Source organism: Caretta caretta, chromosome 7 (assembly GCF_965140235.1).
Source record: "Caretta caretta isolate rCarCar2 chromosome 7, rCarCar1.hap1, whole genome shotgun sequence".
Taxonomy (NCBI): domain Eukaryota; kingdom Metazoa; phylum Chordata; order Testudines; family Cheloniidae; genus Caretta; species Caretta caretta.
Window position 1 is genome coordinate 113861730 of NC_134212.1, and position 15882 is coordinate 113877611.

The window sequence follows — 15882 nt, forward strand, 5'->3', positions numbered from 1 at the left end:
CGTTATTCTTTGTATTGCAGTAGCATCTAGGACACCCAGTCCTGGACCAGAACCCCATTGTGCTAGGTGCTGTACAAACAGAACAAAAAGATGGCTGCTGCCACAAGATGCTGATAACCATATGCTATACATATGGGAAGATTTGTGTTAGACTGTCTTTCATCTCACAAAATCCTTCTGTTTATATATGCTTTATCTGTTTGTTTTTTAATTTGGTAAAAAATATTTTAGAGAAGTGTTTGAGATGTTTACAGATTTTTTTTTTATTATAAGGCTTTGCATATTATTCTAAAGCAGGTGATACTCCTAGTTACTGGGAAATGGCAAACTTGTAATTGCCTTCACGATGATGTGGCTTTCTTTCACCTCTCCAGAGGTTTGCAAAGATCTTCTAAACAAGGGGCTTGATTCAGGCCTGGGTGGTTCTGGCATTTGCTAGCATAGCCCAGGGCAAGACCTCCTTCTGCTGAAAAGTCTGTCCTGAGCTGGCCAGCACCATGCCTAGGGCTTGTCTGACTAGAGAATAAGGTAGTGTTCGAACATAGCCTTCAGGAGCCTGTCTGGGCTGATGCTTTAAAGTAATGTGAATTAACATGGTTCTCAAGGTCGTGGTCTAACACAGCCTTATTTTCTAGTGAAGAGCATCCCCAAAAATGGATGGGGAAGGGGTACGACCATGATTTACTATCTGAGTTACTTAAATGGCCCCCATCACCCTAGTGTCTGAGTGTCTCACAATCTTTAATGCATTTTGCCTCACAATACCCCTGTGAGAGACAGTGCTGTTATCTCCATTTTACAGCTGGAGGACTGAGGCACAGAAAGGCTAAGTGCACGAAATCAAGGTCATGCACGAAATCAAACCCAGATCTCAAGTCTTAAGCTGGTGCCCTAACCACGGGGCCATCCTTCCTCTCTTGGTGACTAGATTAGCAGAGCCTTGACCATGGGTTTTAGAGCAACTCTCTGGCCCCATCCCTGCCAGGGCAAAAATCCAGAGAGTAAATCATTTCTGGAGTAGAGGTGTCCTTGCTGATATAGGTGGGGCTTCCAGTGCCAGGCTGAGATGTCTGCTAAATCCTGCTCAGGGGCCCCACTGCCAAATCAGCCTCCAGCTTACAAGTGTCCAATAAACTTGTATGTAATCATTTTTCTGACTGCAGCTGAACGTTCGTCATAAAGCTGTTTTTAAAGGGGTCTGCAGTCAGGAGTAGTTTCATGACCATTCTCCCGCATGGTGTGTCACTCTTTCTCCTCCCCCTACCCCCCTTTTAATTCCCCGTCATGTGCTCGCTGGTGAATGTGAAAAGAATCACCTCTGGCACTGAAACCTTTGCTGTGTAATATAGATATCCAAAAGGAAAAGCTTGCAAGTGACTCCTTGGGAAAGAGCAGCAGTTGGTTGTTGAACCTCGAGACCAAAGCCAGAGCTGATGCCAGTATGATGGGCACTGTAATTTGCTCCATCAGAGAGCACAGATTGGATGTGGCAGCTGAGAGCATTGTGTTAACTTAAATGGCCCTGAAAGGCAAGCCGTAATGAGAAAGTTAACTCGTTACTGTCAATACAATATTGATTCCCAGTTTTGGCCCTATTTGCCTTTTATTTCATTCCAAATATGGGGCAAAACTCTAGTCTCAGATGCACAAGGGGGATCAGGACTCTGGTGTGCACAGAATTTATTAAGGAGTTAGAGCAGAATATTGTGGGGCAGGGGGTTACTAATGAGAGCTTTGCTGTTATCTTCAACCATATAGATCAGAGAGGCAAGTTTTGCTCATAGTATTTTAAAATAATACAAGGCAGGAGTTTCTAATAGGTTTGGATTTTTCTTCTTCTATTGTGCTACTTAAACTTGTAAGTAAGTTAATACAGTTAAACTTAAAAAGAAAAGGAGTACTTGTGGCACCTTAGAGACTAACAAATTTATTGGAGCATAAGCTTTCGTGAGCTACAGCTCACTTTAAGTTAATACACTATTTAATAGTCTTGCTTGGAAGAATAACCTCTGCTCTTCCACTCCAAAAATAGTATTGCATTACAGATTAGGAGAGGTTCACTCAAGGCAATGTACTTATGGGTTCTTATTTAGAAGTAACTGCTAATTAAAATATTAGTTGGTATCCCCCTCTGTGTTCTGCTTACTCATGTGAATTGAATCACAGTTCTAGGGATATAGATGAGATGATATGTACCACAGAGGAAGAGGTAAAGCTTCATATTTCAGTCAAGGAATCCAGGCAGCTAAGCTTTCTCTAAATGTTTTAAATAGAAAAACTGCGCTAACCAAATGACAGCCGCTGAATTATAAGTTTAGCTGAATTTGAAGATATAAATTGTTGCCTGAAATACGTGATTTCCTTTAGGTTTAGTACTGTTGTTTTTCTTTCTGTTTACTATGTATTGCCCACCAAATGTGTAGAATAGATAAACTGTACAAAATAGTGAAGTTTCTTCCACAACAAATTTATGCTCTAAAGATATGAGCACGTACAAAAAAGAATAAAACAGAGTGGCTTTATAGCAAAAGTACCTGATGAAGTGGTAGGTAAATTTCCAGAAGTTTATTGAAGGAAGAGGGGGAACTTGCATGGCAAATACTAGATGGGAAGCTGTGGTGACTGTAAACAGTGGTGCGAAGGAAGGTATAAAGTTTAGAGTGAGAGAGAGTGTCAGAGCATGATCAGGAAGGATGTCTGGCAAGCTGTAGGGTGAGGGAGTAGGAGGAGTTGAGAGCAGAGCAGTGGGAAAGGGTCTAAGAGCAATGGGGTTAGTACTCAAAGTGTATGGTGCTGAATATGCCATGAATACGTACCCGATAGAACTTTATTTAAATGGCAGCAGAAGGCAATATGGAGATTCAAGGAAGGTAGAAACACAGAGCATGTATGTGTTATCCAAAAAATATATTGGTGAGCAATGTCACTATTTTGAGAATAGTATAATGAGCACAACTTTCTGCTAGTAAAAGAAGAAAAATCACAGGCATTGTTTGAGGCACCACTAACTACCTCGGATAACACAAACTGAGCCAAATTCTGTACTGATTTATCCCATGCAGCCATGCTTTTCCATTACAGTCCTTGAGGGGTTTATTGGGTACTTAGCCTCATTCCAGATAGCTCTTAAGTGAAAGTTAAACATTGCTGGTCAGAAGTAAAATATGGAGCAGTCACGGTTTTATTAGCACAGTAAAGTGTGGATATAATACTGACAAGATCTTTACTTCTGCTCCTGTTTAGAAGCTACTCGTGGTACTTACTGAAGTTAAGAATTTAGGGCAAAGTGGAATGTCTGTGTGAGCAAAACACAGAATACTCTTCCCCTTATCACTGTTCTTTCCCAACCATTCCGTGAGTCTATGCTTGGGAATTGTGCTGAAAGGTGTAGATATTGCTTGTTGGTGCTCCAAGTTCTCTTCTGGCTACTTTGCAAGCTTAAACTGAGGATGACTTTGCCCACTTCTATCCTCTATAGCAGTGGTTCCCAAACTTTAACAACCTGTGAACTCCTTTCAGTAAAATGTCAAGTCTCGCGAACCCCCTCCTAAAAATGAATATTTTCAGGGATTTTCTCCTTTACCTGAGTAAATTATAAAAGCAGTGATCTTGGAAATATAAAATTTGTTTTTATGATATGCTTATTACACACTATTATTTATTTATCTTTACAGTATTTTTATATGATTATGAAAATGGCCACACTCTTCCAAGATCTCACTTTTGTAGTTTGTATCACTTTGAATAAACCTGTTATAAGACAAGGCTCCTAGGTTTCATCAAGAAGTATCACATGTGAAACAGCAGGAAGGGATTTAAGAAGCCAACTCAAAGAATTCCTCCTACACAAGCATTCAGGTCTTGAGCAGTCCAGGCAAACAACGCATGTTACAACAAAGCTTAAACTTGTTCTTCATAATAATTTTAAAAACAATACTCGCTGCCTATTTAATTTTAAAAACAGCAAAAAATATCCACTTCCCTTTCCATTTCTTGTAAGGAGTCTTGAAGTTTAAATCTCCTCAGTGTGATAGATTTGCTTGCTTTGATCTGCTTAGCTCTTGGAAGTCCAGGGACTTTGGACTGCTGGCCCTGTGCTGGCTGGGATCCCTAGGGACAGCTCTATCCGCCATTAAAGAATTTTTTCCCAAGAACCCACTGTAACATTTTTCAAACCCCCAGGGGTTCACGAACCCCAGTTTGGGAACCACTGCTCTACAGCGTTTCCTAAGTCTGGCTTGTTCCTCTACACACAAGAGCTACATTCTGTTGAAGTCAACAGGAGTAAGAACAAGCCAGATGGCTTCCGTTTATTCTTCTAACTTCAGACACATGTTTCTGTGCTTGCACTCTTGTATACAGTAGCAGGGAGACTCCAATTTTTCTGTGCATCACATCCCTCCCTAGGACTCTAACTCTTCACATCTGATAGGATTCTAATGCAGTAAGTAATACTTAAACCCAAGTAGCTGTGTTGATTTGACTTCCAAAATTTGCATTCTGTTTCTGTTCATTCTGCTTGGGTTGGGCTTCCTGCTCAGGTTATGCATGCCCAGTTTTTTTCTGCCCTGCTTGCTTGTTGTATGCCTTCATGCACACTGGGTATGCCCTCTGGAACTGTAGGCAGTACTTGTGGAATCAGTGACAGGGAGAGTGACCAAAATCACTAATGACAGGTTTCAGAGTAACAGCCGTGTTAGTCTGTATTCGCAAAAAGAAAAGGAGTACTTGTGGCACCTTAGAGACTAACCAATTTAAGGTGCCACAAATACTCCTTTTCTTTTTGCAAAATCACTAAGGGATTTGTTCTCTTTCTATTTCCCTGCCTGTCTCAGTGCGATAAGGCAGATATTGTGCATGGTTTAAAACACCATTTTATGGAAAGGGTACAGGTGCACAGAATCTCTGTTAACATATTAATTGTTGTATGGGTGTACAATGTAATCTATGGAGAGATTATATACCACTCACTGGTGGCTGAGAGCATAGATCTATGAAGGGAGGAAAACCCTGTAGTCCTTTTCTGACAATGATATATTTTATTTTTACAGTGGCCCATTCCCAAGAACCTCACCACTCCACTGAGAAGCCTGTCATCCACTGCCATAAATGTGAGGAGCCATGTAAAGGCGAAGTGCTCCGTGTCCAGTCCAAGCATTTTCACATCAAATGCTTCACCTGCAAAGGTAGCGAATTCACATTCATTTGGCGTAAATGAATTAATACATGTGAATGGTTCAAACCAGTTTGTCTTGAGTTGATTGTGAGGGGTTAACTCTGGATATTGCCATTGGCAACAGCTGTGGGCAGAGATGGATTCAATCAGAAGACATCTGTATTTCTCAAAATACATAGTCCCAGAACTTGTGGGTGGGGAAGGTGGAGGATGAATGGAGAGCTGGCTGAATCATAAGTGTAAGAGAATCCAGCTGAATGGCACCAAAAACAACCAAATTCTCTATGCAAACATTTATGTATTCAGGCCTTTTAAAAAAACCCGATGACACTAACAACCAGTTACTCTGTTCTTATTACTACTGGATCCAGTAATTGCCATTATAGGACTGCCATCAACTAAAAAAAAAAAAGTCACTCTGCATGTTTATATTAGTTACCATCATTTTTTTTACAAGTAATAAGATTACTGTAACTGAAAGTTGAAGCTTTTGTAGGTAGTCATGTTTCTCCTGTTCGTCAGTTAAGACCATGATCAGAACCTGCCTAGATTGGGATCTTAGTCAATTGCCCCTGTTTGTGTGGGAAACAGAAGAACATTAACAGCTGTTAGGAGCACCTGAAACTACTTCTAAATCATTTTAAACAAGTGACTGGATTTTAGGCTGATTGTGTCCCTGTGGGATTGGGAATGTTTATAATGTACTGAATGACACAATGGAAGGGAAAACTGTCAGGAAACAGAAGTGGCCATCTTCTAAGGGCTCATTATTATAAACAGCAAGGGGAAAAATAGACATGTTTTTGAAAAAAAAAAATTTGGCGGGGGGATCATATCGCCTCCTTTGACATTGTACAAAACATGGATTTTATGCAAGACTCTTGTGTGCATTTGATAGTATTGTAAATCATGGTGGTTCTTCAACTGATGGTCCCTGTGTGTATTCCGCACATGGGTACGCATGTGCATCATACACTGAATTGGGAAACTTTTAGTAACCTATGTCTGGTCTGACATGCACAGTTTGTCTTCTCATGCTCTGGACCAAGAGTATAAAGGGCCGTGTGGACTGATACCTCCCCAGTTCCTTCTTACCGCCACATGATCTGAGTTGGAATCCTGTGTCACTTCAATCTTCCTTTACTTGAATACCTGTAAATATAATTTATAGGGCTGTCAAGCAATTAAAAAAATAATTGTGATTAATCATGTAATTAATTGCATTGTTAAAGAATAATAGAATGGAATTTATTTAAATATTTTTGGATGTTTTCTACATTTTCATATATATTGATTTCAATTACCACACAGAATACAAAGTGTACAGTGCTCACTTTATATTCTTTTTATGACAAATGTTTGCACAGTAAAAAACAAAAGAATAGTATTTTTCAATTCACCTAATACAAATAATGTTGTACAATCTCTTTATTATGAAAGTTGAACTTACAAATGTAGAATTATGTAAAAAACAAAAACAAAACAAACTGCACTCAAAAATAAAACAATGTAAGATATTAGAGCCTACAAGTCCACTCAGTCCTACTTCTTGTTCAGCCAATCGCTCAGACAGACAAGTTTGTTTACATTTGCAGGAGACAATGCTGCCTGCTTCTTATTTACAGTGTCGCCTGAAAGTGACAACAGGTGTTTTCATGGCACTGTTGTAGATGGCGTCACAAAATGTTTACGTGTCAGATGCGCTAAACATTCATATGTCCCTTCATGCTTCAACCACCCTTCCAGAGGACATGCATCCATGTCAATGACGGGTTCTGCTCAATAATGATCCAAAGCAGTGCGGACCAACGCATGTTCATTTTCATCATTCTGAGTCAGATGCCACTAGCAGAAGGTTGATTTTTTTTAGGGGGGGAGGCGGGTTTCAGTTCTGTAGTTTCTGCATTGGAGTGTTGCTCTTCTGAAAACATGCTCCACACCTCGTCCCTCTCAGATTTTGGAAGGCTCTTCAGATTCTTAAACCTTGGGTCGAGTGCCGTAGCTATCTTTAGAAATCTCACATTGGTACCTTCTTTGCGTTTTGTCAAATCTGCAGTGAAAGTGTTCTTAAAACGAACAGCATGTGCTGGGTCATCATCCGAGACTGCTATGACGTTGCACTCCATATGATTTTATGAAAATATGCTAATGAGTGTGAATATAATGTAACTGGAATATGCTTCATGCAAAAGCCCTCTTGCAAGGTATCATTTCAAAGCTTATAATCTACTGAGTGTGGTCATCCAATTTGTATAAGTGTATCATTCTTGTATCTGAAACTATAAATATGAAATATAACTCTGAGGTCCTATTGTAATTATGCAAAGTGTGGGCCATTAATGGTGGCTTGGATCTTGATGGCGCCCATTAACCAGGACAATTGGTTGTAAATAACTCTGTTTACTTGTAAATCTTCCTATTTCCATGTGTGCTGGCAAGTGGGTAATGAAGTCTTACAGTGACATGTGATCAAGTCACCTGGACTGGAATTCATCTTTAATCTGGTGCTTTTCCATTTATAAGGAGGAGTGGGAACCCAGAGTGGTTGCACCTTGTGCAAAAGCTATATTAGGGGGTGGAACAGAGCAAAGGGGGCTGCAGTCATGAAAAATCCCCTTTCTACCACCTGAGCTGGAACAAAGACTGTACCAGGGAAAAGGATTGGGCCCAGACTAGGAAGGCGTCCAGTCTGTGAAAGAAGTTCATTGAAACATCTCTGAGGGTGAGATTTTATCCGTATTCAGTTTTCTACTGTATTAGGCTTAGACTTGTGTGTTGTTTTTATTTTTCTTGGCAATTTAATTTGTTCTGTCTGGGAACCACTTAAATCCTACTTTCTGTATTTAATAAAATCACTTTTTACTTATTAATTAACCCAGAGTAAGTATTAATACCTGGGGGGGGGGCAAACAGCTGTGCATCTCTCTCTGTGTGTTATAGAGGGCGAACAATTTGAGTTTACCCTGTATAAGCTTTATACAAGGTAAAACAGATTTATTTGGGGTTTGGACCCCATTGGGAACTGGGCATCTGAGTGCTGAAGACAGGAGCACTTCTTAAGCTGTTTTCAGTTAAGTCTGTAGCTTGTAAGGGAACGTGGTTCAGACTTGGATCTGTTTGCACAGCAGGCAAGTGTGTATGGCTCAAACAAGGCAAGGTACTGAAGTCCCAAGCTGGCAGGGAAAACGGGCTCAGAGGTAGTCTAGGCACATCAGGTGGCAGTCCCAAAGGGGTTTCTGTGATCCAACCAGTCACAACTGCTATAACATGACATATAGCACAACTGCTATAACATATATGGCAGAATGCAGGTAAAACACAGAACAGGAGACACACAGTTCTCCCCCAAGGAGTTCAGTCACAAATTTAATTCATGCATTTTTTTAAACAAGTATCATCAGCATGGAAGCATGTCCTCTGGAATGGTGGCCGAAATGAATGTTTAGCATATCTGGCGCGTCTTGCAATGCCAGCTACAAAAGTGCCATGCATATGTCTGTTCTCACTTTGAGGTAACATTGTAAATAAGAAGTGGGCAGCATTATGTCCCATAAATGTAAACAAACTTGATTTGTCTTAGCAATTGGCTGAACAAGAAGTAGGACTGGATGGACTTGTAGGCTCTGAAGTTTTACATTGTTTTGTTTTTTTGAGTGCAGTTATGTAACAAAAAAAATCTACATTTGTAAATTCCACTTTCATGATTAAAAGATTGCACTACAGTATTGTATGAGGTGAATTGAAAAGTACCATGTATTTTGTTTATTATTTTTTTATTACAAATATTTACACTGTAAAATGATAAAGTCAGCACTGTACACTTTGTATTCTATATTGTAAATGAAATCAATATATTTGAAAATGTAGAAAAACATCCAAAAATATTTAATCAATTTCAATTGGTAATCTATTGTTGAACAGTGAGATTAAAAGTGTGATTAAACACGATTCATTTTTTTAATTGCGATTAATTTTTTTTGAGTAAATCGCATAAGTTAACTGTGATTAATTGACAGCCCCAATAATTTGTAAATAGTGTTAGTATTTTGAGTAGTTGAGACGTGGTGTTTGCAGTGTTTTTACATTAGATTAGTTCTCCCCGCCCTGGGAAGCTATTCTCTGCAGAGGGACTGTGCTAAGAGTCCTAGCATTCAAGAACTATCTCTTGTCCCTTTCTTTCTCCCTGATGAACACTACTGCTGCCTTTATTGCCTTGGTGAGGCTCACATCGTCACCAAGTGCAGTATCTGCTGATCCTTCCCTTCCCGAACTCATGAGGGACTAGAATTCTGTCTATGGCTGCCCTTCATGGAGCAGGCTGAGACCCCATTCAGATCCCTATAGTGGCCTCAGACTGCAAACAGTGCCCCTCTAAACACGAGCTCTGGAGCACAGGCTAAAACTCTTAAGCCTAAGAAACTCTCATGAAACTAGGGATTGTGAGTATAGGCATAAGGATATATTCCCCATCCAGATCTGCCTCTAAGTAAAAAACATCCTTCTCCATCTTGGGCCAAGTCAGGTGAGTTTTAGTGTGTGGGTCCTAAGGAGTTCGGTTCTCATAATCCTGCTGTTTAAGAAGAAAAGGAGAGAAGGAAGAAAGATCTGATAATAATTTTAGCTCTGTCCCACAAACAAAAAAAAACTGTATTTATCTGCGAGCTGCACGCTTTGTTAGTTCCAATGTAGTCTATGTGGGATCCTCCAAATACTAGACCATCAGACACCCTGGATTTGCTGGCCTCCCTCCTCAGGGGCTCCCCAAATGCCAGGAAAAACCGAAACTTTTTTACCTCATCGAAGAATATTTTCACTTTGTTCTACTTCCAATCTCCTCTTCTGTTGGTCCCAGCTCTTCTTAGAGACACCCCCACACCCAAAGAGAGCACCACAAGAAGAAGAGGATCCTCTCCTACAACTTGGAACATCCTCCTACCAGTATCACAGGCACTACTGGTAGGGCAGAAGCTGATTATTTCATCAAGTGAATCTGATGCTCCAAATGAATCTTCCCATGTGAGGGAAACAAGCCGGGATAGAACCCACACGAGGTATTGGAACCTTCCACCTCCTTTGGAATATGACTCCCCACAGCCAATTGGTATACTGTGCTTTGGATGTGTCTCCCCCCCCCCCCCCGGCCAATCCTGCCTCCTGGACTCTGTAGGATCCATACAGCAGATGTCCTGGATCTGTGCAAGGATCACACGCACCCTCCCTCTCCCTGTTGATACTAACTGGCTCCATCAAAGTTTACAGAAGAAGAAGTTGAGCCGGATCCACCAGTCCTGCCAGTTCTAATAGGTTTGTCATCCTCCACACCTGATGATCACGGGTGGTATCAGGAACTGTTACAGAGGATAGCAACCAAGCTCCAGATACCTCTCAAAGGTCCAGGACACACACACGATCTATTGGACGTCCTCCAGCTCTCTGGCCCTTCTAGGGTGGCCCTTCAAATCAACTAAGCCGTTTTGGAGCCTGCCACATCTTTGAGAAATGCTTGCCTCTTCTGTCAACTAAAGGGATGGAGTTTAGAACCCAACTCCTTCGAGGGACAAGCAGTTAAAGAAAGATCCAGGACCCAGCATTCTAAGACTCCATACGCACTTTTACAAGATACTATGTGTAGGTCCTGACTTCTTCTGTAGGTACAGCTGTGGGGACAGCAGTACTGCAGCCAGCAATACCATCTTCAAGATGTGTGGTCTCTCTCTGTATTCCAATACCCTCCCTCCATCCCTTCTGCTGTGGATCATGACCAGATTTGTGGAAATGTAGCCTTTTATTTTATTTAAAGTGAATTTAGTAATGTTGTATTACACCACTATGTGTTCAGCTCTAGTGCCTAGTTTCAAACTCAACAGAGTGAAAGTCACCTCTGCTACTTGCTTCAGAGTTAGTCTCTAGGACAACATAAGACCAAGGATAGTGACCACATGTACATTCACAAGTACAAGGTCTAGTCTATTTTACCCCTTTTATTAAAGTTACAATTAAAGTTATGTATCGGGGGAAGCTGTGTTAGTCTGTATCCACAAAAACAACAAGGAGTTCGGTGGCACCTTAAAGACTAACAGATTTATTTGATCATAAGCTTTCGTGGGTAAAAACCTCACTTCTTCAGATGCATGGAGTGAAAGTTACAGATGCAGACATAAATATACTGACACATGAAGAGAAGGGAGTGACCTCACAAGTGGAGAGCCAGTGTTGACAGGGCCAATTCGATCAGGGTGGATGTAGTCCACTCCCAACAATAGATGAGGAGGTGTCAATTCCAGGAGAGGCAAAGCTGCTTCTGTAATTCTTTTCCCTTCGTAAAAGAATAAATGGACACAAATTGGACATCAGGAATGGTAACACACAAAAGCCAGTGGGAGACACTTCATCTTCCTGGACATTCTATAACAGATTTGAAAGTAGCTATACTTGAACAAAAAAACTTCAGAAACAGACTTCAAAGAAAAACAGCAGAACTAAAATTCATTTGCAAATTTAACACCATTAATTTGGGCTTGAATCGGGACTGGGGGTGGCTGGCTCATTACAGAAGCAGCTTTGCCTCTCCTGGAATTGACACCTATTGCTGGGAGTGCACTACATCCACCCTGATCGAATTGGCCCTGTCAACACTGGTTCTCCACTTCTGAGGTAACTCCCTTCTCTTCATGTGTCAGTATATTTATGTCTTCATCTGTAACTTTCACTCCATGCATCTGAAGAAGTGAGGTTTTTACCTACGAAAGCTTATGATCAAATAAATCTGTTACTCTTTAAGGTGCCACCGGACTCCTTGTTGTTTTAATTAAAGTTATGATTACCCAAGAACATAGAAATCCTATAAAGACCAATGCACAAGTTACAAATATAGTTATACTCACATTTTTAGTGATATTCTAGGGTCTGATGGCTGCCTTGCCAATTGAGCATCAGTAGAGGGATGTTTCCTGCTGGAGCTTTCCTGAAGAGAACTCATTTGGCCCAGTTTAGGAGCCCTCTTTTATCTTGTAATTCTGACTATACCTACTACTCTGCACATGTGTAGGAAGGTGTCCACCTTTTTTTTCTTATTTGTATTGCCCCTCAAGAATATTGGGGTACCCTGTTTTATAACAGTAAAGCTGTCTTAGACTGCTAAATATTAGAATAGCATGTCTCCTTAATACAATGACACTCTGGTGTCTGCTGAAACACACAAATACCGTAAACATAAATATTTTTTCTTTAGGAAAAAAATCTCTGAAAGTTAAATTAAACTATAATACTGAATCTTAAAATTGATGTGGGTACGCAAATTGCACTGTAAACTAATAGCCCAGGAACACTTAAAAATAAGCTGGAAAGACTTTCTGCTATATGATCCCATAATTCAGCCTATTGGATACACTCATTACTGCTTGTTGCTTTGTCCTTTAATACTGAAATAATGATTATGGTGGTAGAGCTCTTTCTCCGCCTCGGTGGGTAGTGCGCTTCCTCTTAGTGGTGGGCTGGGGGATTCCTCTCTCCCTGGGAATTTCCCCACGCCCCTGGGTTTACTGCCCCCATGTTGTCTGGTCAGGGGTTTCTCTCTCTCTCTTAGTCTCTGGTATCTCCTCTGGTGTAGTGGTGGCAGGCCAAGCACCCAGTTCTGGCTCTCCCCTCTGGTGGGGTCTCTTCTCCCCAAACCTCTGGGGCCTGGAAGGGCTGTATGCTCAGTTGGGCAGGATTTCCCCTGCTCTTCACCTCTGTACCTGTGAGATCTGTCTCTGGCATTTGTCAGTGTCTGTCAGTAGGGTGCCTGGTCCCCACAGTTCTATTGAGTGTGCCTATCTGACTGGAGGGGAGGTTTTTAACAGGTTCTGGTAGGGTCCTCATTGGCCCCAGGTGTCCTAATTAACCTGGAGTAACCCCTGTTCAATTACCAGGGGAAAAGGGATCTGCTTATCCTGGGGCTAATATACCTGCGGCCAAGGTTCTCTGCTCGGTGTCCCCTTTAGGTTCTCTCTTTTTTTGTCCCTTTGACTTTCACACCTGCCCTTGTTTTTCTTTTTTGTTTTCCCCCATAATCAGTTGGGTTCCCGGGCTCAATGGATCCTCCCCAAAGGCTGGGGGAAGGTCATTTAGCTGGGGGAGCCCACCCACTTCCAATGAAATTTTCAATAGGACCACTCTTCCACTGCTCCCTGGCTCTGCTGTATCACACTATATAACCTCTTTTTGAAAACCTCCAATGAAGGAGATTCCATGACTTCCCTAAGCAGTTTGTTCCATTGTCCTACTTTTCTTACAGTTAAGACATTTTTGCTGAGATTCAGTCTAATCCGTATTTTTAACCCATTGCTTCTTGTCCCGTCCAATTTGGCAAGAGAGAACTATTTTCTCCATTTTTTTTTATGGCAGCCTTTCAAGTATTTGAAGACTGCTGTCATGTCCCCTCCTTAATCTGCTCTTGTCCAAACAAAACATCACTCTCCTATAGCCATCTGGCCTGACCCCGTCACATTATATATACATATATAAACTTATTCATAACAAATTTTATTTTAAACTGTCACTTTGGGGCCAAAGCCATCCAATGTTTCTTGTACAATCAATCAATATAGGGAAAACTTTGGAATTCCAACTTAGATTCCCTTCTGGCATCCAAAACCTCATATAGCTCTGTGACTGACTAAAAGTGGATAGTGCTACTTCCCAAGCATTTGGTCATGCCCTGAAAATGTTGGATTTGACCCTCTTTGGTTTGTGTGTCTTGCTGAACCATTTTTGGTATTGTTAGTGTAATCCATACAAGAAAGACTGTTATAGGCAGGCAATAAAGACAGCAGCCTAACATTTATTCCAGTACCACATTCTAAGCTCACAGGAGACATAAGGGGCCTGATTCTTCACCATGTTACTCTAGCTCTACACAGGTGTAACTCTAATTGGGTCAGTGGTGGCTGCACTGGCATAAAACTGGAGTAACGTAGGGATGAATCAGGCCCAAGGACTTCAGAGAATTTTGTCAGGAAAGTATCTTAAGCATTATAAAATACTTGCAGGTCTTCTTAGTCATTTACATCCTACATGGTTTTCCTACATGGAAACACTTTCATTTACATCCTACATGGAGACACTTTTTTGCTTTGACTGAGTACTGTCTTAGTATTCAAAGAGCTATTAGCTCAGTGGTGATTTGTTTAGCATGTTGCTAATTCAGCTTGTAGTTAAGGGTGTAGTTGAAATCCCTGCTACTCACATGTTACTCTTCAGAACAGATTCCTGCTTAGTGACCAACAAACCATAGTACATCAAGGAAAAGTCCAGACAGGCTCACATCTATAATGCACTGCTGCAACCCCACACTGAGGGACTGGAGCATCTCTGAATTCACAAGTGTGCTGTGTGGTGACACTCAAGTGGCTCTAAAGCACCCTAAACCAAAGCCTACTGAAATCCAGTGGAAAGGCTCCCTTTGTTTTCACTGGGCTTGATGTTTCTGCAATGGACTGAGTGCATATGTACAGGCACTCCAGTCATCACTGGAGATAAAGTCAGTGACACTTAACACACCAATACCCCAACTCTACCACACCTCCCAAAAGATAATTCTGTTATTAAGTAGTAGACTATTATAGAATCATAGAACATCAGGGTTGGAAGGGACCTCAGGAGGTCATCTAGTCCAACCCCCTGCTCAAAGCAGGACCAATCCCCAATTTTGCCCCAGATCCCTAAATGGCCCCCACAAGGATTGAGCTCACAACCCTGGGTTTAGCAGGCCAATGCTCAAACCACTGAGCTATCCCTCTCCGCCCCAGATACCATAGCCAACCACAGGGTTGATATGATGAAAATTATTAAGCCAGTGTATATTGTTCTAGGGAGTGTGCAGACCAAGTCTATACTGAAGAGATTATTTCAATTTTTACTTTAAGAATCTAAACTATGTATTCAGATATTCTGCATATACCCAGTATGTACTGTAGTAGTGGCTTTTCAGAAGTGCCTCAGCCTCTGTTTTTCAGCCTGCGTTTTTGCACTTGCAGATATTTGTAGGGGCTATTTTGAAGGTTCAAATAAATTGCAGGTGTATTTTTTAATGTTATAACACATTGCAGAGCTCAATCAGATACTTAAATGCAGGTGCATCTTGCAGAACTGAGACATCTATCTGTTGCGCGCACACACAAAGCAACTGAAAGTTTTTGGATGTTGATAAATGTGTGTAAAATCTGAAGCCAGTTCTGAAAATCAGCCCCCAGATAATCTGTATCCATAGATATCCATGCTCTTTCCTTCTCCCTCTCCATCTCTCTTATATAGGATCTACATATAGGAATAAATAAGCACCTCCGAGGCTTGTTTGGGAACACCATAGCCAAACACAGGTTTCAGAAGGAGAATGTAAAGAGAACATTATTTATTCTTCTTCTCTGCCTCTTGCATAGATTAATAGTTAATCGTTAGATGTCTTCCTTTCAGTTAGATGTTGTCTTTTAAATTGTCATTCCGCGAGGGAAGGGGATGGCTGGGGGATGTTTGTGGAGAGCTGTGAGTAAGTCTTTGCAACAGAAGTGTAACTAAAACTTTTTGTCTGTTAGCTGTTGATGGATGAAAATGATTTCATGCAGTGAACAACTTCGCCTGAATTGCAGCCTTCTGCTGCTCCCCCCCCCCCTTTTTTTAATATAGATTACCTCATGAACTGTCACTTCCATCCCGTAGTTTGTGTGGGA

General features: G+C 41.1%; 1 protein-coding gene across 8 annotated transcripts in view; it reads left to right on the forward strand.

Annotated features, from left to right (window-relative positions):
* The window catches only part of ABLIM1 (actin binding LIM protein 1), a 312371-nt gene that overhangs the window by 124692 nt on the left and 171797 nt on the right, over positions 1–15882 (forward strand). For all 8 annotated transcript variants that reach the window (XM_048857014.2, XM_048857012.2, XM_048857017.2 and 5 more), the window contains one exon: positions 5052–5186. In XM_048857014.2, coding sequence (XP_048712971.2) covers positions 5052–5186 — 135 coding nt within the window. The remainder of the gene's footprint in view (positions 1–5051; positions 5187–15882) is intronic.